The sequence below is a fragment of the Ursus americanus genome, chromosome 36, assembly GCF_024610735.1.
Source record: "Ursus americanus isolate L20-20 chromosome 36, mUrsAme1.1.p, whole genome shotgun sequence".
Classification (NCBI taxonomy): domain Eukaryota; kingdom Metazoa; phylum Chordata; class Mammalia; order Carnivora; family Ursidae; genus Ursus; species Ursus americanus.
The window spans coordinates 7,561,409-7,585,104 of record NC_142162.1 but is presented as its reverse complement, the minus strand read 5'-3'; the positions used below and the strand labels follow the sequence as shown (position 1 = coordinate 7,585,104).

Here is a 23,696-nt window from a genome sequence, read left to right as displayed (position 1 = left end):
AGGTAGGTAGATAGATAGATAGATAGATAGATAGATAGATAGATAGATAGATAGATAGACAGACAAGTAAGTAAGAAAACCCTCGGCCTCCAAGCAAAAAGTTCGGGCCTTCTCCAGCCAGAGTCACACCAGTGGTCATCCTCAATGTCCCTCCCCTTGGGTGGCTGTTTGGGGGCATCTTTCCATTCGCTGTCCACTTGCCAAGACCCCATGTGCCTTTGGAACCCATGTTCACACACATATATTTCATATTTTCTAATTTTTTAAATAATTCAAAAGTAGGTTGTATTTCCATTTTATAACTGAAGGGTAATATTTATCTAAAAGTCATTCCCATTTACTTCTTGAAAGGATACGAAGTAAGCAAAATAAAAGACACGCATACACACGTGATCTAGATAGGTATATGTGTGTTTATATATATCCTATGTATGTAACACATGGATTTATATATGTGTGTACACACACACACAATAAGGTAAGTGTAAAGGAGTTCAGCCAGCTGTATCATTAGAAGGTGCCGTCCCCACAGAACTTCTGTCATTTCCGATATCAGCCACAAACTTGGAGCCCCCACAACCACCCTCAGGTCTGATAATTTGCTGGAACAACCACAGAACTCAGGGAAGTGCTATACTTAGGCTCACCGTTTTATCACGGTGAAAGGATACAAATTAGGACCCGCCGAAGGAAGAGGTGCCCAGGGCAGAGTCTAGGCGGGGTCTAAACCTGGAGCTTCCAGTCGTCCCCTCCCCGTGGCGTTGCCACGTTACCTCCTCCTGGCCGCCACGCGTGATGATACACAGAGTGTTAGCAACCAGGGACACTCGCCGGAGTCTCTGCTGTCCAGAGTTTTCCCCGGGGCTCAGTCACACACGGCCCCTGTGGCTGACCCTCAGTCTCCAGGGTGTCCTAGAAGTTTAGGTTCGTACCTGTAGTTGGTCCTCTGAGGAGGTCAGAACGCACAGCGCGTGCCCTGAAGCCCCCGTCGTAAATCACGCTGCTAGACTGTGCGAGCCAAAGCTGTTCCCCGTCAGGCAGCCGTTCCAGGGGCTCAGAGACCTCCCAGCAGCCCAGGGCAAAAGCTGACCTCTCGTTAGGTAAGATCAGTTCTTATTAGAATCAGTACTCTACATTTTTAAAAAACCCTGGGGTGAGATGTTTCTAACGGGGCATGAATGTTAGCAGTTGCATAGAGTTGAAGGAGTTACATCATTTCTCGTATTTTATACTCAGATATCAGGTATCTGGGTCTATATTACAAGAATATATTGGGTAGATCATTCTGCAATATGCAATGGATATAATAACATAGTGACCAAGGTATTTTTTTTGTTTTTATTTTTTTAGAGAGAATGAACAAGTAGGGGGAGGGGCAGAGGGAGAGACTCTCAAGCAGACCCCCTGCTGAGCGCAGAGCCCAGTGCGGGGCTCCATCTCCTGACCCTGAGAGCAGGACCGGAGCCAGAATCAAGAGTCAGCCGCTTAACCAACTGAGCCAGCCAGGCGCCCCGTGAACAATGTCTTTAACCGTAGTTTGGAACATGGTCTGTCAGCTCTTTCTTGTTTGAACCCAGTGGGAAAATTTCCATGAGGGCGAGGGGCAAGCAGGGAGGAGAATAATTTTGCAAGGCCCGGGTAGACAGGTTTGTGGTGACAGCTTCCTCAGAGAGGAGGAATGGCTGGTGCCGTCATCTCTGTCATATCTGTCTCCCGGCCCTGACATGAGGTCAGTGCCTGCACTGGCTGCCTCCCAGCTTGTTAGGGAACAAAAGCGGAGGGAGTTCAAGGTGTAAATATTGGTGTAATATTAACAAATATTTAAAATACGGGGTCCAGTGGGCGAGGAAAGAGCATTAAAACTAAACTGAGCAGGGATGCCTGGGTGGCTCAGCCGGTTAAGCATCTGCCTCTGGCTCAGGTCATGATCCTGGGGTCCTGGGATGGAGCCCCACATCGGGCTCTCTGTGCAGCGGGGAGCCTGCTTCTCTCTCTCTCTCTCCCTCTGCCGCTGCCCCAGCTTATGCGCTCTCTCTCTCTCACTCTCTCAAGTAAATAAATAAAATCTTTAAAAAAATAATAAAATATGGGGTCCAGTGGATGAGGAAAGAGCATCAAAAACAAAACTGAGCAGGGTCACCTGGGTGGCTCAGCCAGTTGAGCAACCAACTCTTGGTTTTGGCTGGGGTCATGATGTTGGGGTTGTGCGGTCGAGCCCTGCCTCGGGCTCCAGCTCTGCTCGAGAGATTGTCTCTCTCCCCTCCCCTCTGTTCCTCCCCGATTCATGCTCTCTCTCTCTCTTTCTCTCAAATAAAAGCTTTAAAAGAAAACTAAACCGAGTCAAACTGAATCCCCATCTTAGACAAAAGCATCTGCTCAGACCTTCCCTAGAACTGCCGAGAGCCACTGCGGATTAACTTGCCTAGTTATCTAGTGATGACCTAATGTGATGTTTTTCAACCATGGCTTTGTGGACAGCCCTGTAACTCCGTGATCACACAAACCCACTCCTTCACCACATTCTCTCCATTCTTTTTTTTTTTTTTTTAGAGACTAACGGGGATCTGTTTCTTAGTTGGTTCCAAACTTGAAAGCTAAAATCCAACAGTATTGACACAATCCCCTTCTCAAAAAAAAAAAAAAAAGTGTTAAATGCCTTTATTTATATATAAGTAAGTATTTTTTTATTTGAAAGCCATATCCGAAAGAAGACTTCACTCGGGTATTGCATACGTGATATGAACGGTTCACAAGGCACTGGACCAGGTGTCCTGGGGAATTTAAAGGTGCCTAGGACACATGCCGGCCTCCAAGCAAGTGGAATACAAAAATAACAGTGATGACCACTTCCTAAGACTCTGTTGTGTGTCAGGGGCCATTCTGAACTCTTTAGAGAATCTTCACACAGCCCCCTGTGATCGTGGGTGGGATCCACTCCATTTTATAGTTGAGGAAACTGAGGCTCAGAGAACCTAAAAAAACATAGCCAAGATCACAAAATGAGTTAGATGCTAAAGCTGAGATTCAACTTCAGATGCAAATAACCCTGAGTAATGAGTATCCCAGCGGAGCTACAGAAATTCCTCTGAAGCTTCAGCACAGGAGAACGCCTCCCACCCCAAGGGTCTGGGGAAGCCCAGCGTCCACAGCATGCTGGTTCAATGCCACAGCCTAACTGCAAATCATTCTCACTCACAAGCTTATGAATTACTGGTAAGAGACTTCCCAGGTCCACACCTGCCCCCTTGAGCAGTTGGAAAGGCTAAGGGGGCCCCTAGTATCCGCAGGGCACCAGAAGAGAGTGCCCCTCCTAAATGTCGTTGCCCATTAAAAGGAAGCTGGGCTCCTTGGAATAAGGTTGACTGTAGGTCTGGAGCAGGAAAAGGATAAAGTGAGCCTAGGATATTTTCTTGTTCCAGAAAGCAAGGAAACATTCAAGGACCAATAGGGTCCTATCCGTCAGAAACAGGGGCTGCTTGAAAGGGCCCTCCACTGTCCAATTGTGGGACAATGTGAGCATCACATGGAGTAATGACAGTAATGGCCCATAACAGAGTTGAAGAGAAAAAAGAGTCCATGGGTGTACAGTGATACTGAGAGGGAGGGGGACTTTTTCTTTACAGAAGAGTATCAACTAATACATGCAGAAGGAATGATCAAATCAGAAGGTCACCATTTTGTACTCCTAAAATAATATTGGGTTCAAACTACGGTAATCATGCTAAAGCTATTGCATGAGAAGTTGTTGGGAAGCAGACTATTCACATGGTCTCGAAGTATCAAACCCTAATTATTACTAATTAATTACAAGCAAGTCACATTTACCATGGAGAGATCTAGTGCTCCCCACCCTGACCAAGCGATCAAAGTCGGCCTCACCAGTCTTGAGACAGTAGGCATCACAAAACTCCGAAGTGAAGCAGCAAGAAAGAAGTACCGAGCATCACCTGTATACTGGGATTACCTAAAATGTTATACTTGCATATGACCATTAGGAAACAATGTGACAAGTCCCGAGTATGTGACCTCCTACAAGACAGCCTAAGATCTCTTGTCATGAACAACAAAAACAGAAGTGGAAGGTCTGTTCTAAATTAAAATATCTTAAAAAGCTATTAAAACTGAATGCCACATATGAACCTTGATTGGGCCCTGTATCCTGGGGACGACTGGGAAAGATTGAATACGGATGGCTGATTACACCGTGTTACGGAATTTGTGTTAGTTCTCTCAGATGTGATAATGACCTAGTGGCTACCTAGGAGAATGTTCTTTTTTTTTTTTTTTTTAGAAAATGTAAATTTGCAAATTGAAGTATTTCGATGTAACATGTCATGTCTGCATTTCCCTTCGAATGGGCTCAGAATTTGCTCCCACAAATGTGACAAAAGGCTAAGTTAGTGAATGTAGGTGAAGGGAACTGGGTGCTCACTCTACTATTTTTCTTTCAATTTTACAGTACATTTGAAAATCTTCAACGTTGGGGGGAAAGTTCACAATACACCATGCTGCCAGAGGAAAACACTTTGAACAGCTCGCGTGAAGGAGAATGTATATGGGCATGCTGTTGTCTTATGTTAGCGCCTGACCCTTCTTTCTTTCCGTGCTAGTGGTTTGGATAATAAGTGTTCTGTGTATCCACTGACGTTTGACAAAAATGAAAACATGGCTGCCAAAAAGAAGTCTGTCGCTATGCACACCAACTACCTGTCGGCCTGCAGCTTCACCAACTCAGACATGCAGGTGCGTGAGCGGCGGTGTGGTGGGTCAGCCCGCGGGGAGCTGGGCAAGTGCCAGAGGACGAAGGAGGGGTGGCAAGGAGAGGAAGCTTGCCAGTGTCCCTCTATTATTATTATTACTATGACCTCATTCAAGTATAGTTAGCATACAGTGTTATATTAGTTTCAGATGCACAGTATAATAATTAAACAATTCTGTGCATTTCTCGCTGCTCTTCATGACACATGTGTTCTTAATCCCCTTTATCTAGTTCACCCATCCCTCCGCTCTGGCAACCACCAATTCGTTCTCTGTATTAAGAGTTTGTTTTTTGGTTTGTCTCTTTTTTTTCCTTTGTTTTGTTTCTTAAATTCCTCATGTGAGTGAAATCATATGGTATTTGTCTTTCTCTGACTTATTTCACTTAGCTTTATAATCTGTAGCTCCATCCATATTTTTGCAAATGGCAAGATCTCGTCCTTTTTTATGGCTGAATAATATTCCAATGTGTGCGTGTATCTGTCTGTCTGTATCTATATCTGTATATATCACATCTTCTTTATCCATTCCTCTATGGATGGACACCTGGGTTGCTTCCATAATTTGCCTATGATAAATCATGTTGCAATGAACAGGGTGCATATGTCTTTCTTAATCAGCATTTTTATTTCCTTTGGGTAAAATACCCACTAGTGAAATTACTGGATCATAGGGTAGTTCTATTTTTAACTTTTTGAGAAACCTCCATACTTTTTTCCACTGTGGCTATACCAGTTTGCATTCCCACCAACAGTACAAGAGGGTCCTTTTTCGGGGCGCCTGGGTGGCTCAGTCATTAAGTGTCTGCCTTCGGCTCAGGGCATGATCCCAGGGTCCTGGGATCGAGCCCCACATCGAGCCCCACATCGGGCTCCCTGCTCTGCTGGGAGCCTGCTTCTCCCTCTCCCACTTCCCCTACTTGTGTTCCCTCTCTCGCTGGCTGTCTCTCTGTCAAATAAATAAATAAAATCTTAAAAAAAAAAAAAAAGAGGGTCCTTTTTCTCCGCATCCTGGCTAACACTTGTTATTTCTTGTGTTTTTGGTACTAGCCGTTCTGACAGGTGTGAGGTGATATCTCACTGTAGTTTTCCTTTGCATTTCCCTGATGATGAATGATGTTGAGCATCTTTTCATGTATCTTTTGGCCACCTGTATATCTTCTTTGGAAAAATGTCTATTTAAGTCCTCTGCCATTTTTAACTTGGATTATTTGCTCTTTTGGTGTTGAGTTGTATAAGTTCTTTCTGTATTTTGGCTATTAATCCCTTATCAGATATGTCATTTGCAAATATCTTCTCCCATTCAGTAGGTTATCTTTATGATTTGTTGACGGTTTCCTTCACTGTGCAAAAGTCTTTTATTTTGGTATAATACCAATAGTTTAATTTTGTTTTTGTTTCCCTTAGCAGAAGAGACATATTTAGAAAAATGTTTATATGGCCAGTGTCAAATAAATAACTGCCTATGTTTTCTTCTAGGAATTTTATGGTTTGAGTTCTCATGTTTAGGTCTTTAATCCAATTTTGAGTTTACTTTCTGTGTATGGTGTAAGAAAGTGGTCCAGTTTCATTCTTTTGCATGTAGCTGTCCAGTTTTCCCAGCACCATTTGTTGAAAACACTGTCTTCTTTCTATTAGATATTCTTGCCTCCTTTCCTGTCTATTAATTGACCATAAAAGCATGGATTTATTTCTAAGCTCTCTATTCTGTTCCATTGATATACGTCTGTTTTTGTACTAATACCATAATGCTCTGATTACTACAGCTTTGTAGTTTCTCTTGAAATCTAGGATTGTGATACCTTCAGCTTTGTTCTTATTTCTCAAGATTGCTTTGGCTATTTGGGGTCTTTTGTGGTTTCATACAAGTTTTTAGGATTGTTTGTTCTAGTCCTGTGAAAAATGTTGTTGGTATTTTAATAGGGATTGTATTAAATCTGTAGAGTACTTTGGGTAGCGTGGACATTTTAACAATATTGGTTCTGGAGCATGGAATCTCTTCCCATTTGTTTGTGTTGTCTTCAGTTTCTTTCATTGATGTTTTATAGTTTTCAGAGTACAGGTCTTTCACCTCCTTGGGTAAGACCTTCTTGTTGCATTTTTCCCTTTGTCATTATGTAGTGCCCTTGTCTCTCGTTACAGTCTTTGTTTGAAAGTCTGTTTTGTGCAGTGTAAGAGTTGCTGTCCTGGTGTGTGCCTTAACAGGAGAGGTATGCTCTAGCAGCGGGCTCTAAGAGGAACCTCCTGTTGTTTTCCATTGCTTATCATTATTATTTTTAATAAATCAAACATGGGGAAAGTCAGGGCTGTGAATTAATGACAGAGCTGAGATACACTGGATACCACGTTAAACATCCTCCTCTAATTGACTTGGTGGTCGTGGGAGTGGAACAGAAAACCTTCTGAGGGGGTGGAAATTTCTGTCTTTCAGTCTGAGTGGTGGTTCGAGCGTGCTTACGTGTGTAAAACTTAAACAAGCTGCTGAGCTTCAGAGTTGTGCTCTTTATACACCTCAGTGCACCTGCTTACACTTGTTTTAACAAATGCCAAAAGACAAAGCTTTCAACAGTCAATCTGTTCCCTACTTTGAATAAACTACAAGGTGAAAACAATACAACTTCAACACATTGACCAAGTTGCTTAGCAAGTCATAAAAGGATCCTCAGTTTATTCATTCATATCTATTTAGCAAATCTTCGCAGGTGCCCACCACCCACATTGCCGGATACCACCGGTTCTGGGGGTGGACTCGCTCGCACTCAGTCTGTTCTCAGGACCTTCATGGAAACCATCTGTGATTGAACAGCGGGGGAAGCTGAGACTCAGAACGGGAGGGGTGGTCGCAGACTTGCTGCAAAGGGCTGCCTGAGCCAGGCTTGGAGGGAGAGGGTGTGGCCAGGGAAGTGTGAGGACAGCCCAGAGGGGGACAGGCAGCCTGAGAGGTGGACAGGGCCAGATCACAGGGCCCACTGCATTTGGCCTGATGCTAGGGATGGGCAGGGAGCCATTGCAGGTGCTAGGTCAGATTTGAGTTTAAGGAGAACAGTATCTGAGTCAGATTAAAGCCTTCCGTGGCCCACTCTGGTTTCAGCTGACTGAGGTCAGAAGGGGAGGTGAGACTGGTGGCAGGGAGACCCGGTGACTGGGTAACTTTAATTGCTGAGCAGAGGGGTATTCGGACTTGGGGTGCAGTGTTTGCACCTGTCGTTTGCGACCAGGATTCTCACAGACCTGTACAGTAGGGGGCACTGTGGCCTGGGACGGCTGCCGTGGCCAGAACCAGACCTCTTTGTGGCCGAGGAGCAGCCAAACAGTGTGGATGAAGGGAGGCTCAGAGGGATGCATGAACAGTGAGTCTTCAGACATCTGAAGTCCCTCTGGTGGAGTCCCATCACCACCACCACCCCCCCCCCCCGCCCCGTATTGCCACAGGTGCTGGAGGTGGAGATTAAAGTGGCCCCTGTAAGGTAGAAAGTGCTTTCCTCTGAACAAGCAGCTAGCCCAGGGTAGAGAAGGTCCTGCTGGCTACCTCCGTGCGGATGCATTCTGGGAGACAGAGCAGGGCAAAAGTCTTGGCTTGGAATCAGACGGCTGGGATCAATTCTTGGCTTCACTGTATTCTTTTTTTTTTTTTTAAGGTTTTATTTATTTATTTGACAGAGATAGAGACAGCCAGCGAGAGAGGGAACACAAGCAGGGGGAGTGGGAGAGGAAGAAGCAGGCTCACAGCGGAGGAGCCTGATGTGGGGCTCGATCCCAGAACGCCGGGATCACGCCCTGAGCTGAAGGCAGACGCTTAACCGCTGTGCCACCCAGGCGCCCCGTTGGCTTCACTGTATTCTAGCTGGTCAGTCCTAAACAAGGTTTTATTCTGCTTTCTTTTTCTCACCTTCAAGAGAGAATGGTAGTACATTCCTCTCTCATTAGGTCTTCCGAGGATTCGATGAGATGATTTATGTAAAATACTTAGTTCAGCCCCTGGTAAATATCAATAAATGTTAGGTTTGTGAGTCAGATGCACGGCCTGGTTTGGGTGCCTTAATGAACCTTAAGCTTCCTTCCATTTTGGTGATCAAGGATGGAAAAAGAAAAAGTCAAGAGGCTGGCAGAATACTGTGGTGTTAAACCTACAAATTCCCTACATTCCAGAATAAACGACTGACTGCGAGTTAGAGGTTCTGTTTCGTGCATTTATCGGGTGAGTGTTTGGGTTGGTTTGTTTTTTAACGATTTTATTTATTTATTTGACACAGAGAGAGACGGAGGGAGAGAGCAAGCACAAGCAGGGGGAATGGCAGGCAGGGGAGAAGCAGGCTCCAGGCTCCCCACTGAGCAAGGAGCCCGATGTGGGGCTCGACCTCAGGACCCTGGGATCATAACCTGAGGTGAGGGCAGCCGCTTAACTGACTGAGCCACCCGGGCACCCGAGCATTTGGTTTTTAAATTTAGTTTTTACTTATATCGTAATGAAGTTCACAAAAATATTTAAAGTATTTAAAAAATTTTTTTACTATTAAAAATTTACTGGGGCACCTGGGTGGTACAGTCGTTAAGCGTCTGCCTTCAGCTCAGGGCGTGATCCCGGTGTTCTGGGATCGAGCCCCACATCAGGCTCCTCCGCTGGGAGCCTGCTTCTTCCTCTCCCACTCCCCCTGCTTGTGTTCCCTCTCTCGCTGGCTGTCTCTGTCAAATAAATAAATAAAATCTTTTTAAAAAAATTTGCTTACAACTTTTAAAAACTATTCATTTCTTTGATTAGAGAATATGGTGTGGAAAATTCGCCAATTAAAGAGCTAGGCCGAGGTAATTGTTTAAAGCAGATTGTTGGGATGTCCCCCCAAAAATGGGAGATTATTGGCCCTTGCAAGTGTTAGGACAGGAATGGGTGTGGGCCAGGAGAGATCGAAGGGAATTACAGCAGATTATAAAATATAAGTACCCAAATTAAGACCCAGTCCAAGTCTTGTGCATTCACAAGCTGCTTTTACCAGCCGAGGTCATCTTGTTGGGTGTACCAGGCCACTTGAAGGAAGCCAAGGATGGAGGGAGTCCCATGAACAGCGGCAGGAGCTTTGCAGCCTTGGAGATTCCCCAAATTTGAGAGCTGCCCCTGAGTGGGAGCTTTGAGGAGGGCCTTGGGGGCCACGCCCAAGAAGCCTAAGCTCTCTGGAACTCACCCAGCTCTTGCTCCAGGGAGGAGCTCCAAAGCGGCTTCTCCTAGCTGCAAGGAGAGTCTAGGCCTCCCCAGACTGCCTGGCAGGAAACTCCAAGATGGTGCAGCCGGCAGGGCACCAGGCCAGGCTGGGAGTAAATTCCCCTCCTTGTAGTGTGTTTCCCTCCTGCAGAGAAAAAGGAGATGCTTTGTAAGTGCTAGGCCCAGCATGTAAGAGAGAAGGGAAGAGAACAGGAAGGAAGGAGAGAAGAGGAAACCAGCAGCAGGAGGAATTTGGAGGTGCAGGGCAGTCGGTGGGTGCACGGAACGCTAGCAGTCCTTAAGCCTGGCGCTCGTTTCCTTTCCTCGGTAATCTCCACCCGCAGAGGGCCCTCTGTGTGGCAGTGACGCTGCAGAGCCGCTTCCTGCACTGTCTTATCACCTCATCCAGGCACTATGAGCGGCAGGAAGGTGGGGTGCAGGGAGGCTGTGCCATCTAGGGCTTAGCCCTTGTGGCTCCCCCAGCCCATGGCTTCTCAGGACAGGCTGCCCCGGGCTCTGCAGTCCAATCAGCTGGGTTCCAGAGGCTCGGAGCCCTGCCTCTCTGCTGCCTATTCCCAGCCCCACGAAGCTGTGCTCAGCCTGAGCCCAAGCCACACCTACACACGCACACACACACATACACACACACACACACACCCGGCTGTGACCCTAACTCTACCCACCATGCTTTCCCCCAGGCACCGCAGGGTTCCCCTCACAAAGGTGGCCTTTGTACTTAGAAGTTTACAGAAGCTGCTTGAGGGGGCGCCTGGGTGGCTCAATCGTTAAGCGTCTGCCTTCGGCTCAGGGAGTGATCCCCGAATCCTGGGATCGAGCCCCGCATCGGGCTCCTCAGCTGGGAGTCTGCTTCTTCCTCTCCCACTCCCCCACTTCCCTCTCTCTCTGGCTGTGTCTCTCTCCGTCAAATAAATAAATAAAATCTTAAAAAAAAAAAAAAAAGAAGCTGCTTGAGGGTTGGCTGCACAGACCTTAGACACATTTTCCTAAAATCTGCCTTTGATCTTATCATCTCGCTTGGAAGCTTCCCACAGCTCTGTCTTGCCTGCAGGCTAAGTCCTCACACCTCTCGTTTTGCGCAGAGGTAGGCCTCCACCTGGCCAGCTCTCATTCAGCTTTGGAGAGGAGCTCAGATGTTGGAGAGTGGGTTTGCTGTCCCTCCCAGGGGCCTGCCTGGGTCTCAGCACTTCTCACTGTATTGTGACTCATCACCGTCTCGTCTGCCGAGATCCTCAGAAAAACTTGCTATGCAGCAAAACCTTCCTAGACCTCCTGCAGCTCGGGAGGACCCCAACCTGCCAGATCTCCATAGCATCTCACAATGAAGAAATCAGGGAAGGCTACTTGGAGGGTTTGGGGGGCCGGGCTGGGTGGTTTTAAGGTGGGTCTCTCAAGGCAGGAAACTGGCTACAACATCGCTAGTTTTGGATTGGTGAGCCCCGCAAGGGAAGGGTCTTGAGTCTGGGTGAGCAAGCTGTTAGTCTTGGTAAGTAAGTCAGTTGTTTCGTTGGTTCGCAGTCTGATCTTGCAGGAGCAGTACGTCCTGAGCAAGCTGCTAGATTGTTTTCGCTTGGTCTCAGTACCGCCTGACAGAGCACCAGAGAGTGTGCCTGGGCTCGGGATTGTTTAACACGGGGGCAGGGAACCCGGTTGGTGGCGGGTCCTATGGCCCGTTCTGTTCAACCGCGCTCCAGGAGAGCAGAGACCGAGGCACCATCTTTGCACAAACCCTAATGAATGCCTGTTAGCAGAGCACCTGGATGTCGTCAGCACCCAGCAGATGCTTGATGAATCTGTGAGGGCATGCGTGTGCCCTCTCAGGGGCCTTAGGCCATCTAGGGCACTGCCCTGCTCTGGGGACAGGCAGCCCCAGGGGCACGGGTCTCACAAAATGCTGCCTGACGGGGTCCAGTGCTGCTCCGGGCGGGGTGCAGTGATGAGCGTTGCTGTCAGCTGAGGGTTTGTGAGAACTGCGGGGTCTCGGGCCCCCACCCCGGATGCACTATGAGCAAGCAGCCCGGTGGCTGGGGAGCACGTTGAGATCTGAGAAGCGCTTGAAGTGTCTGGTCTGCTCGTGGGGACCACGCCAGTTCTGTTCCACACATGTTCGCAGAGCACTTCGTGCAGGACGCCAGGCAGGCCCAGGCCTCTGCAGAGACAGCGTGGAGGCCGGCTGGATTTCGTACTCCGGAGGAGGACAGGCGCATAAACACATCTCACGGACAGCGAGGGCGTCGCAAAGGAGCTTTTTTTCCTTAGCACAGGAGAAATATTTCTGTGCTTGAATCCAGATATAGCGAGGCGTGCGTGTGTGTGTGTGTGTGTGTGTGTGTGTGTGTTCCAAGAGCCTCCTTTTCCCCGTTCAGCTTTAAGCATCCGAGTGACTCCCCCCACAGAGGTCACAATGACAGCAGTCTTCCTGCCCTTCTCTGTGGACAGATCCTGACAGCGAGCGGCGACGGGACGTGTGCCCTGTGGGACGTGGAGAGCGGGCAGCTGCTGCAGAGCTTCCATGGGCACGGGGCTGACGTGCTCTGCCTGGACCTGGCCCCCTCAGAAACGGGCAACACCTTCGTGTCTGGGGTAAACACCGAGGAGAATCCCTCACGGTCCTTGGTCTCCGTGGGAGGATTCTGTTGGCAATTCCTGTCATTTTTAGGGAGTAGATCGGACGTTTCTCTAGAAGGAATTGTCCTCAGCTCACTGTCGCGCCCCCGGCTCCCACAGCAGTGGCAGTGCGTGGTGGGCGGTTACAGTGGGGGGCTGTGAGGGTCTCCCATTCTGCCGCTGACATTCAGTCTACAGTGGGATCCGGAATGTTCTCCTCATGTGAATGCTGCAACTTGAGGTGCATATCTGCCACATTTAAAAATGTTATTCCTCAAATAAACAGCAGAGTCAGCATCTGAGAGCACTGGAGATGAGCCATAAAGGTACCAAGCCAGTCAGATGGCCGCTGAGGTGACACCGCGTTGTGGTGTGGTCAGGGCTTGGGGCTTGTGAGACACTTTCCTGCCTCACCCCTGCCGGTCGCCATCAACCCTCCCACCCCAGGGCACAGGGAACAGAGCATTTGAGGGCTCAGGGTCAGGCACACAAGGCCACGGTGGCACAGAGGAGCACTAGACTAGGGTCCCAGCTTTGCTATTTGACTGAATTTCCTCATCTGTAAGCTGGGCATAACGCACACCCGTACCCCCAGTCCCCCCGAATGTGACATGGAATATATTAGGTGGAAGAGTTGACGGTGTGTTACGCAGATGGCAGGGGCGAGTTTCTGTGGACAGCCAGGAGTAAGAATGGGGACTGAGCAGGCCGACCTGGCTCAGGTCCTGTCTCGCTTTCATCAGGAGAGAGGTGAGCGAGGGCATGCTGGACACACCATCACGTGCTATCCGCAGCTGGAGGACGTCAGGGCCCTGGGCTCCGAGCTGCCTGCGTCTTGGAGCTGGGCATCAGGCGAGGACTCGGTGGCCTGTAATCAGCACGAACCCCATTTTTTCTTGGGGTATACCTTCCATCTGTGTGTGTTTCATTTCTGTGCCTTTCAATAACTATTTATCTCTCCTCAACTACACTGTCTTTTCAAATTGTTGACATCACTGTAGATCATATCGTCTCTTTCAGAGCACTAAACTCCATTTGGTTTAGTGTCCTCAGAAGATTCGAAGACACTCCTGATTGCTTTGTCCACGTTCTCATTAAAGATAATGAGAGCGCTGAACCCCCACACTGGGTATTTCTGAGATATCAGCTATGGTACTTCATCGCACTCCTTTCCCTGAGGTTGAAACCAGCAACTTGAACACCAACTTCAAGCTGTTGCTTCTTCTATTTGACCATTGAGAGTCTGCATTATACTATCGGAGCTTGATAACAGGATTGCTCGGCAGGAATGTGTCAAATGCTCCTAGATCCAGGAGAGTATAATGTAAAAACCTCGCATTCATGATTCTCTGGGTCACGTTGGCAACCCAGAGAGAGGGGTTACAGGTGGTGAGGCGGAAGCCCAGGACGGTGACTCGCTGGAGGCCACAGCTAGAGCTGGAGCTGGCGAGGTGCTGGCTCCCAGCCGGGCTGCTGCAGGGGTGCAGGTGGCCCAGCAGCACCGGTGCTGAGAGCGCTGGTGTTCCCCCTTCGCTCACAGCTGTCCCATGCACCTGAGACAAAGCGGGGTGGACCCACCATGCACCCACGGTATGCCTGCCCTTCCCCGGGGCCTAGGGAGGCAGAGATGAAGAGGAGGGAGGAAGGGGAGGACAGAACAAAGAGACAAATGCCCAGAAGGAAAGTGAGGAGGCTCTGGAGGGTTTGCACCCACACTTGGAGAGATGCAAAAGAAGAAAACATGCTGAAGGGGACAGCTGGGTGCCTTCCCTTGCTCCCCCACACCCCAAGACATAGGCTCATCTTCTCAGGGCTTATTGGTTGAGGAAAGCACTCTTAGGTGAGGCTAGTCTCAGAAAACCATGTTGTCAGCCATTTCCCGATGGGAGGTAAACAGCTCTGTTACATAACGAGAACGCATGCCTGACTGTAGACAGGCCTTGCAATGGTCATAACTCTCGGTAACTTTGCATTCGTAGGGATGTGACAAGAAAGCCATGGTGTGGGACATGCGCTCCGGCCAGTGCGTGCAGGCCTTTGAAACACACGAATCTGACATCAACAGTGTCCGGTCAGTGAGTAGAATGTTCATGTAACTTCTCTGTTCTGCTGGTGATCCCTGGTGTGGGGTAATGCTTAGCCCAGGAACCACCTCCAGGCTCATTTTACTCGGCTTGAGAGAGGTCTCCCTGGCAAGAAAGGCTGACTTGTGGTAGCACCGAACAGCGCTCCAGATCTCTTGGAGATATTTAATTTAATGGCACTTAGAGTAATTGTTATTATCCTCCCTAAATAGAGTCAGTATTTCTCATTCATTTATTCGGCAAATATTTATTGAAATTTATATGCTAGACATTGTTCCAGGAACTTGTGAACAAGATAGACAAGGTCTCTACTTTCTTGCAGGAGATAAGACAAAACACAGTTAAATAAATGTACAATTTAATTTAAGATGGTGAGAAGTGCTATGTGAAAAGTAAAATAGGCAGATGGGAGGTTGGGTTATTGCTTAGAATGGTCAGGGAAGGCCTCTCTGAGAAAGTGATGTTTGAAAGAGCCAGGCTTGCAGAGAGAGCTAGGTTAAGATGAGATGTGGAGGGACCTAACCAAAGGCCAGTTTGGGGGGTGGCTGACGTGGTCTCTGTTTTGCCTTTAAGAGATCACTCTAGCTGCTATCTGGAGACTAGATTGTAGGGAAGCAAGAAGAGGAGTGTGATGGCCAATTAGAAAGTTGTGTGAGTTCAAGAAAGAGGCGACGATGGCTAAAACTAAAGAAGACGTTGTAGAGACAGAAATGTCCAGAATTGTGATGATTCTGAGATTTTACCCTAGCTGCGAGCTATCAAGTTAGGCTGCCACAGTTTTATGGATGCTGGTAGAAGGCACGAGACTCCTGGATTCGAGATGAAGGACGGTTTGTTACTCCTAGCAATGGCAGGAGCCAGGGTATCAGCATTTTTGTGCTGGGGACCTGAGCCCCAATTCCACAGGGTGAAGTGGAGAGGGCCCAATGCACAGGCCAGGGGTTGCATTACAGGAGAAGAACCCTGAGCTCGGGAACCCAAACCTTTTACAAGGGGCAGTAAGCAGTGATCCATTTACTAAGACATAAGACTGAGGGAAGTGCAGGCAGGAGGCAGTTGTCGCACATGGATTCCAGAGCTCTGTTTTGGGATAGTTACACCTGAGATGCCTGTTATCCACCCAAGTGGAGATGTTGAGTAGGTAGCAGGATCTATGAACTGGTTCCCAAGAGAGAGGCGAGGAATTGACATGTAAATTTGGAAGACAGCATTTGAAATATAATCATCCAAGAATCTTCATTATACTTAGTGGGAAAGACACTAGACTTGTTCCCCTTAAAAGCAAGAACAAGATAACAGGGCTTATTTACATTAGTAATAGAAATGTTGATAAGACTTTGTAGGTCCTTGCCCTCAATTGTAGGATAGAGAAAAAGGGAAAAGAGTATTGCTTTTGGCAAATGTGCAGTAATTACCTAGAACATCAAAGGAAATTAACATAGATAGTAAAGTTGGTAAGATGCGGGATAGAATGTAAAGCCACAAAGATAAGTTAAACCCCTATATGTTCACTCTTTAAAATGCACATTCTCTCACCCATGTTGTTCCCCCTCCCCTGACCCCTCTTCCTCTCACATCCATCAGGTCTCAGTATGGACTCCCCTCTCCCCAGGAAGCCTGATTACCGAGAAGAGAATGAATGTAACAGTAATAAGCGTCATTTGTTGCATGTTTTTCATTTGGCACCATGTCAAGTTCTTTGCCTATATTATCTTGTTCGGTCTTTACAACAGGGAAAATGCATCATCATCCTCATTGCTTGTCAAATGAGGAAACTGAGGCTGGGCAAGGTAAAGTCCCTTGCCAGAGGAGGCCGTGGCCAGTGCAGAGATCTGCACAAGGCTTTGTATATGCGATTCTAGTGTCTGGGCAGATAATCCCTTTCTGATCCTGGAGCTGAGCCAAGTCCCAGGAATGTGGTGTGTGATCAATGGAAGCTACGGTTACAGGTGGCCTGCTCTGTGTTCAGTGCCTGGTGCGAATGCACACATGATGTCAGTTACTCCTCACCAACACTCTGTGAGGCCATTGTCACTGTCCTCCTGCTTACAGGGAAGAAAACTAGAGGCCAGTGAGGCAGCCAGATCGGCCTCCCCTTCTGGGCTCTGTAAAGAGTGGTCCTTATGTCCCCAGCAGTAGGGATGCTGACTCCGATTCCACGGGCCCAGCCTGGGACAACCTTCCCAGGTGATTTCCAGATGATCCTGTTGGGCGTCCAGGATTGAGAGTCACCACTCTGAATTAAGTGCTTTCTGTCCACACTTTCCCTCTGCAGGTACTACCCGAGTGGGGATGCCTTTGCTTCAGGATCAGATGACGCTACGGTATGTTCCGTGTATCTAAGTTAGGAGAGCTTTTCTTATTCGAAGGAGAGATGCAATGATTTAATTTCGTTATTCAAAATTAATGTTTTTCTGACTACCGGAGTAAAGTGAATTCATCGAGGCAAACTTGGGAAGGGGATTAAAGTATCTTAATCTCCCAACCCAAGTAAAGTCACAGTTGGGTGAATTCCTTTCTGTCTTTTTTATTTTAAAACAAAATGCTTTATAATGTGCTTTTTTCACTTAGCAGTAGATTGTGAACATTGTCCTGTGCCGACGTAGCCAATCTACATTGTATTTTCTTAGTGGTTGAATAGTATTCCATGTTACGGACATGCTGTTATGTACTTAAGTAGTCGATTTTTGGACATTTAGGTTTTTCAAGTTTTTTTTCCTGTTAAGAAATACTGCTATAAGTAAATATTTTGGATACTTATTATTTCTCCTGTGTCTCATCTGCCTTTTCCTACACCTGCCCAGGCAGCCTAGGGAAAGTGGTTGGTCCAGGGTTTGCCAGAGGGAAGACAAATACCGAATTAATAAGATCTTTTTAAAAAATGAATATGTACAAATTCCATATGCCAAAAAACATATAGCGAAATATAAGGGCATACATCTACGAAAATGCCATCTATATGACAGACCGAATTGAAATCCTTTAGCTATGAAGGGGGTTGCCTCATCAATAAGATACCCACCCCAGTTTTAAAAAGAGTTCGATGAAATGTAGACTGTTGACAAAGTAGAAAATCCAAAATGGCGAATAAACACCTGAAAACGTTTTCAGACCACCCGTAATCCAGTAAATGCAAGTTGAAGTGATCAGCGCTCGTTCGGATTAGCAGTGAAATGCTACATTGTGGACGTGATGTGGTGCAAGGGCCTGGCGTGAGGCCCGTTGGTTCCACACTTCTGGAAAACAGTCTTGCCATATGAGCCGAGAGCTTTCAAAACATCCCTCCCCTTTGATCCAGTCATACTGTTTCTTGAAACAGTTTTACTCTGAGGATTCTGTTCCTTAACTATTCTGAGGAAAACATCAGAGATATGTATAAAGATTTTTACATAAGAATGGTCATCAAAGCATGGTGCACTGGGTGTTATACACAACTAATGAATCATCGAGCCTTACATCGGAAACCGGGGATGTACTGTATGGTGACTAACATAATATAATAAAAAATCATTAAAAAAAAAAAAGTATGCATACTCAAAAACATTAAGCTAAGTAAAAGAAGCCTGACACAAAAGGCCACATGTATGATTTTATTTATATGAAATGTCTGCTAAACAAATCTATAGAGATAGAAAGTACATTAGTGATCACTTTGAGCTAGGGAGTGAGTGTAAATGGGCAGTCTTTTCTTTCTGTGGTAATAAAATGATTTAAAGTGAAAAAAAAAGAATGGTCATCAAAATTTTATTTATAAAGGAGAAAAATTAGACACAATCCAAACTCCTAACAGGGTACGGTTAAACAGACTCAGTATATCCACACAAGGAATAGTCAACAACCAAGTTGGTCGTGTGTTTTTGAAGATTATTTAATGACATGAGAAAAATGCTCATAACCTGATAGTTATAGAAGTCATCATGAAATATCCACCCCATTTAAGTACACACATATAACGGAAATAAGACTGAAAGAAATAGCCCAGATGTTAGTAAATGCCTCTAGGATTTGGGGTGACTTTTATTTCCTTCTTTAGGTATTTCTGAGTTTTTCTGTATTTTCTACAATGAATATGTATTCTTTATCGGAAAAAAGGAGGGGTTTCATTTGTGGTTTTGTATCCCTCCAAAATCTTCTGTATTTTCTGTTTCTTTGAATTTCCACTGATTCATGCAGTTTAATAGGAATCGGGATTAAAGGAGAAAACAGGGTAGAAAACTAGAGGTATTTCCCTCATCCCCCAAACTACACAAGCCACCAGCACCTGCCTATAGCCCTGTGGTCCTCTCTTCACCAACCTGGAGCCAGAAATAAGTGTTTCTTTGTCTTCTTTGTCACCCCAGTGTCGCCTCTATGACCTCCGGGCAGACAGGGAGGTCGCCATCTATTCCAAAGAGAGTATCATATTTGGAGCATCCAGTGTGGACTTCTCCCTCAGTGGTAAGATTTTCTTTCGGAAACTTTCCCAGGACTGTAAATCGGGACCTAAATGAAACCCAGCTCTCCATCAAGCTTTCGCTCAGCTGAACTTCCCATGAGCCAATGCGTTAAGCAGTCTGCATTTGCCCTGGTTTTCCTTCACGACCCCCTTCATTTTATGGGGGATGAAGGCTGTCCCCCTGCTGCTGTTCTTCAAGACAACGAGGCAGGCAACTTCACTTCTGCAGGGCTGTTCCTTAGGCGTTTCCTCCTCAGCCTTCCAGTCTCCCCTTCGTCCCTGAAAAGGGACTTTTCCAGAGGTGCAGGGGGTGAAGCAAGAGCCCTTTCCCGATGCCTTGAGGCTCACGGCGCCTCTGTCCTCACTGCTGGGGAGGCTGCTAGTAACCGTTAAGGCAGCTCTGATAGGACCGGTTTCCCCAGACACTGCCCCCCAGTCTAAATGCGTGCTTTTACACCGACATGCTGCTACTTCTGCCTGCAACATCTCTTGCCTCCCTTCTCTGCCTGCGAACCCCTCCTCAGCCCTCAAGAGCCAGCTCCTACCACTTCCTGCGCAGTGCCCTCCCTGATCCCCCTTCCTCCGAGATCTCACAGCATTATACACACAGCTAAGCACTCCCATTGTCGCCCGTATTCCCTGTGCTACCACGTGTCCATTCACGTGTCTGCCTGCCCACCAGCACCGTCCACAAGGGGCAGTGACTGTGCTGTCTTCGCGGAGTCCTCAGGGCACAGCACAGTGCCTGGCATGAAGTGGACGCAAGATCGCTGTGGATTGAGTGAGTGAATGAGCAAGCGACTGCGTGATTGTGTGAGTGGAAGTCATGAAAAGAAAAACAGAAAGGGAAGAACTGGTTCAGTAACCATCATATCCTGCTTTGAGGTCGCCTGCTGTTTGCTGGATACAACGATTATACCATCAATGTCTGGGATGTCCTGAAGGGGTCCCGAGTCTCCATCCTGTTTGGACATGAAAACCGCGTTAGTACGCTCCGAGTTTCCCCTGATGGAACTGCTTTTTGCTCAGGATCATGGGATCATACCCTAAGAGTAAGAGAGACGTTCTTTTATGTTACTCTGTGTGTGAGAGGGGTGACTGGCTTTGTAAAGCAGAGGCTCAAGTAAGCCTGGGTCATGTCAGCCAGACAGAGCTCTAATTTCAGCTCTGTCTGTGGCCACAGAAGGGATGCGTTGCCCCGGAGAGGTCGTGAGTCCCGCATCAATGCAGGTGTTCGAGCATAGGTTAAACAACTGTGTGTCAGCACGTAATTGAGGGAATAATGGGGCCGGGTATTCCAAACAGTCCCCTTTGATCCCGAGAGCAGGATTCTTCTGATTCTAGCCTTTGGCAAACCACGGGGTGCCAAGCTCACCTCCCAATCGTGGGGCATTTGTATTCCGTGGTGACACACCTTTGTGAGACCCACAGAGGGGCTTTGGGGAACCCGTGAAGCCCCTGAAATTATAGGTCACATTTCATGTGTCCATTTTTCTGGGGGAAAGCATCCTCATGGCTTTCATCAGATTCTCAAAGAGCTCTGTGACCTTGCCGGATGTTGGCTCGCCAGAAATACCTCCAAAATAGCCTGTCATACAGCAAAGCTAAGTTTCTTTCTTACCTCAGTGGGGACAGAGCACAAACTTGACAGGCTTAGTGGCGTCTCAGAAGGGGAAAACAGAGATGTTTATGAGGTGTGGGGAGGGGGTCTGGTTTAAGGCCAGATGGACGGATTTCATTAGGATTAGACAAATTTGTGGCACAATAGTTTTAAGATTGCTGGACACGTAGTTGGGGGAGGGAGAGGATTTGGAAGACAGTCTTGAAAAGTAACCGCTCATTTGTGATGCTTTGTGTAGGCCTAAGAAGTGAGTGTCTTTTCTAAAGAGAGTAGTTGAGTAGCCTGCTCTTAAGATAAATCAGGGATTTTTGTGAAGTTCCTGAAGCAAACGACAAAGTTATCTGCGAGTTCATCTTCCAGGGCCAGAGTTTCCCAAATTAGCAAAATCGCGTTCATGTGCTCCGGGAGGTGTGTGGGTGCACGTGGTGTGGTACGCAGCCTACGCGTCTCCAGCCCCTAGTAAGAAGGCCGCAGGTGCCCTGCAGACGGGGAAGCAGAGCCAGGATGGGGCAGGTCCGAAAAAACACCTCTGAGTTGCCACAGTAAGGTCCAAGACATGTGCGTGCTTCATTTTGGATGGGGTGTGTGTGTGTGTGTGTGTGTGTGTGTGTGTGTAACCTTGATTTTATGTCTTTAAACTCAAGTTTCACAAGTCGTTAACTACTAACAATGATCTGTTTGTGCCTTTGCAGGTCTGGGCTTAATCATCTCCTCACCAAGCATACAGAATTTGAAACCATCCAATGTAAATAGATCTTTCTTCTAGAGGATCTGAGGGTTATTGCAACGTAGCTAAAAGGAGCGACTGCGCGGCTGCGAGGTCACTCGGCGTCCCCGATCTTACTGTTAAAACGTCCACCCCTGGAAAGATCCCGGTGCGGGCCTTCAGCCCTGGAACACCTTCAAGTACAGTGCTTTGCATTTTGAACACTTTTTAGAATGTACCCATTTTTAAGGTTATTCTAGTTATACAGTCTCCACCCGTTCGGTTACCGATCGGATTCAGCATTTAATGTGTCCCCTAGTCCTTCCTTGAATCAAATTTGTTTTCAGAGCCCTTTAAAATCTGATTCTCCTCAGTGTGCCCCGTGTCTTCAAGAACTTTCCTCTACAAGTGCTGACCTTAACGGACTGCACGAGGCAGACCGCTTTGATCGGTCTGCGATAGAAGAAAATCCCAATTCCAAACGTCATTGCACACAAACCCTTTTTTAAAAATGTTTCTATCGTAGAAGTTTCTTTTTCAGTCTCGCGTTGTCTTTTTTCAGATCAAACATTTCCCTCTGTGTGGACTGTCATAAATGGAGGAGAGAGATGCATAAAGGGGACAGGATGTTTGATGTATGAAGTCTGTGATGATGGATCCCTTGGACAGGATATTTCCCGTCATTTGAGGGAAAAGCCAGATGCTGTTTGTGACACAAATGCTTCTCAAAGCAACAAAACCTTTCTGTGTGGGAACACAAGACAGTAAACTTACTTAAAAACCTGCTGGTAGTATTAGGTGTATTGGAATTAGCAGTATCCACTCAGGATACTAAAGGTATCATAGTAGGTCATAGCCATATGAAGTATATTCATATTTATTGCATTGAAAAAGTAATTACATACACAAATTAGTTGACAGGTCCCAAGTGATAATGTCTTTGCTTCTCTTATAGTGAGAAAAAATAACACACAAAATACTTGTCTTTATTTGAAATTCAGCATTTCCTTCTGGAAGACACCAAGTGTTTTTGTTATAAGTTTTTCTTCTTTTTAAGGTGTTGAGGCTTATTCTTTGTTTTAGAAAACTCCTTGTTAAGATAGCATGCATTACTTAGAGAAATCGAAGGTCACCTCACGCACCAAAAATCATTCCTGGTTGAGGTCTGCCCTGTGGGTGGTCTAGGGTCCCGTGGTGCCCGAGTGCCCTGGGTCGTCCAGTCTCCTCTCTGGGCCCTGCTCCAGCCTGACCCCTCTCCTAGTCGTGGTTCTGGCCTTGCGGGCCCAGCCCCAGGCCCTGCTGCTCAGAGAGGCCCTCCAGAGCTGCCCCAGGGCACGGCCAGCGGACAGGTCTGGACCTGGCTGGCCTCCTGCAAACATGAAGACATGTGAGAGGCCCACCCTCAAAACGACTTGTTCGGGTATCCTAATGGGCCAGTCAGTCAAAAAACAGCCAGGCTAGCTTTTCCATCAGTTCTTTTAAAGTAAATATGATGGTTAGATTCAGTCATTTGCCAAGCAAACATTTTACTGAGGGTCTTACTACACAGCATACCCTGGGGTAGAGAGAGAAATGTAAAAGGCCCCTGCTTGACTCCAAAGAGCCCTGAGGGAGGGTCGGAGTTGGTCCAAAGGGCCCATTTTTCAGCCACTGCTCTCCCCTTCCCCAGTGGATTCCACGCTGGGCAGGGACACAGGATCTCCCCAACTCCTGCCAGCTGCTGAAGGAGTCAGGCTGCAGAGTGCGTCACACGGGATTCCCCAGCTCCACTCCCAGAACATCCCAGAGTTGCTCCTGGTCTCCTTGTCGTTACGGTTCCCCTTCCCTCTCTCCTACAGACCCTTTAGTGTCTCTGCACTCTGACCTGGACCAACCAGAAGTGAAGGTGAACAGGACAGAGGAAAAGTCACCGAGACTAAAGGGAAGCAAATTCAAGGTTAGATGTCTGGAGAGGCAGAGAGCAACTTCCGTATATGTGCAAAAATGGTCCATAACTTTCCAATCCAAAAAGCTATGAAAAAAAAGCCTGTGAAGTATTCCCTAGAACACTCACTTTTCCCCACTGTCAGTAAGCCACCTCCCCTGAAGTATTTGATCTCATAGTGGGTGTTGTTTAGTATTTATCGATGAAACACTTGGTTTGAAATATGCTACACCATGTGGGGATGCCGGGGTAACTCCAGGTAATAAAGTGTATTTTGCATATTGAAAATAATGCTGAGTGGAGTTTTGTAATCGGTTTTCCTTTTTTTTAGAGGACTTGGGGGCAAACCT

The 23,696-nt window shown here is 47.1% G+C and overlaps 1 protein-coding gene across 2 annotated transcripts in view; it reads left to right on the top strand.

Moving 5' to 3' along the window:
* Positions 1 to 23,637, top strand: part of GNB5 (G protein subunit beta 5) — a 42,439-nt gene extending 18,802 nt beyond the window's left edge. For both annotated transcript variants that reach the window (XM_045812040.2, XM_045812041.2), the window contains exons 5-11: positions 4,611 to 4,743; positions 12,409 to 12,552; positions 14,556 to 14,647; positions 16,936 to 16,984; positions 19,001 to 19,097; positions 19,981 to 20,147; positions 21,409 to 23,637. In XM_045812040.2, coding sequence (XP_045667996.1) covers positions 4,611 to 4,743; positions 12,409 to 12,552; positions 14,556 to 14,647; positions 16,936 to 16,984; positions 19,001 to 19,097; positions 19,981 to 20,147; positions 21,409 to 21,420 — 694 coding nt within the window. In that variant the 3' untranslated portion in view covers positions 21,421 to 23,637. The remainder of the gene's footprint in view (positions 1 to 4,610; positions 4,744 to 12,408; positions 12,553 to 14,555; positions 14,648 to 16,935; positions 16,985 to 19,000; positions 19,098 to 19,980; positions 20,148 to 21,408) is intronic.
* Positions 23,638 to 23,696: the final 59 nt, after the last annotated feature.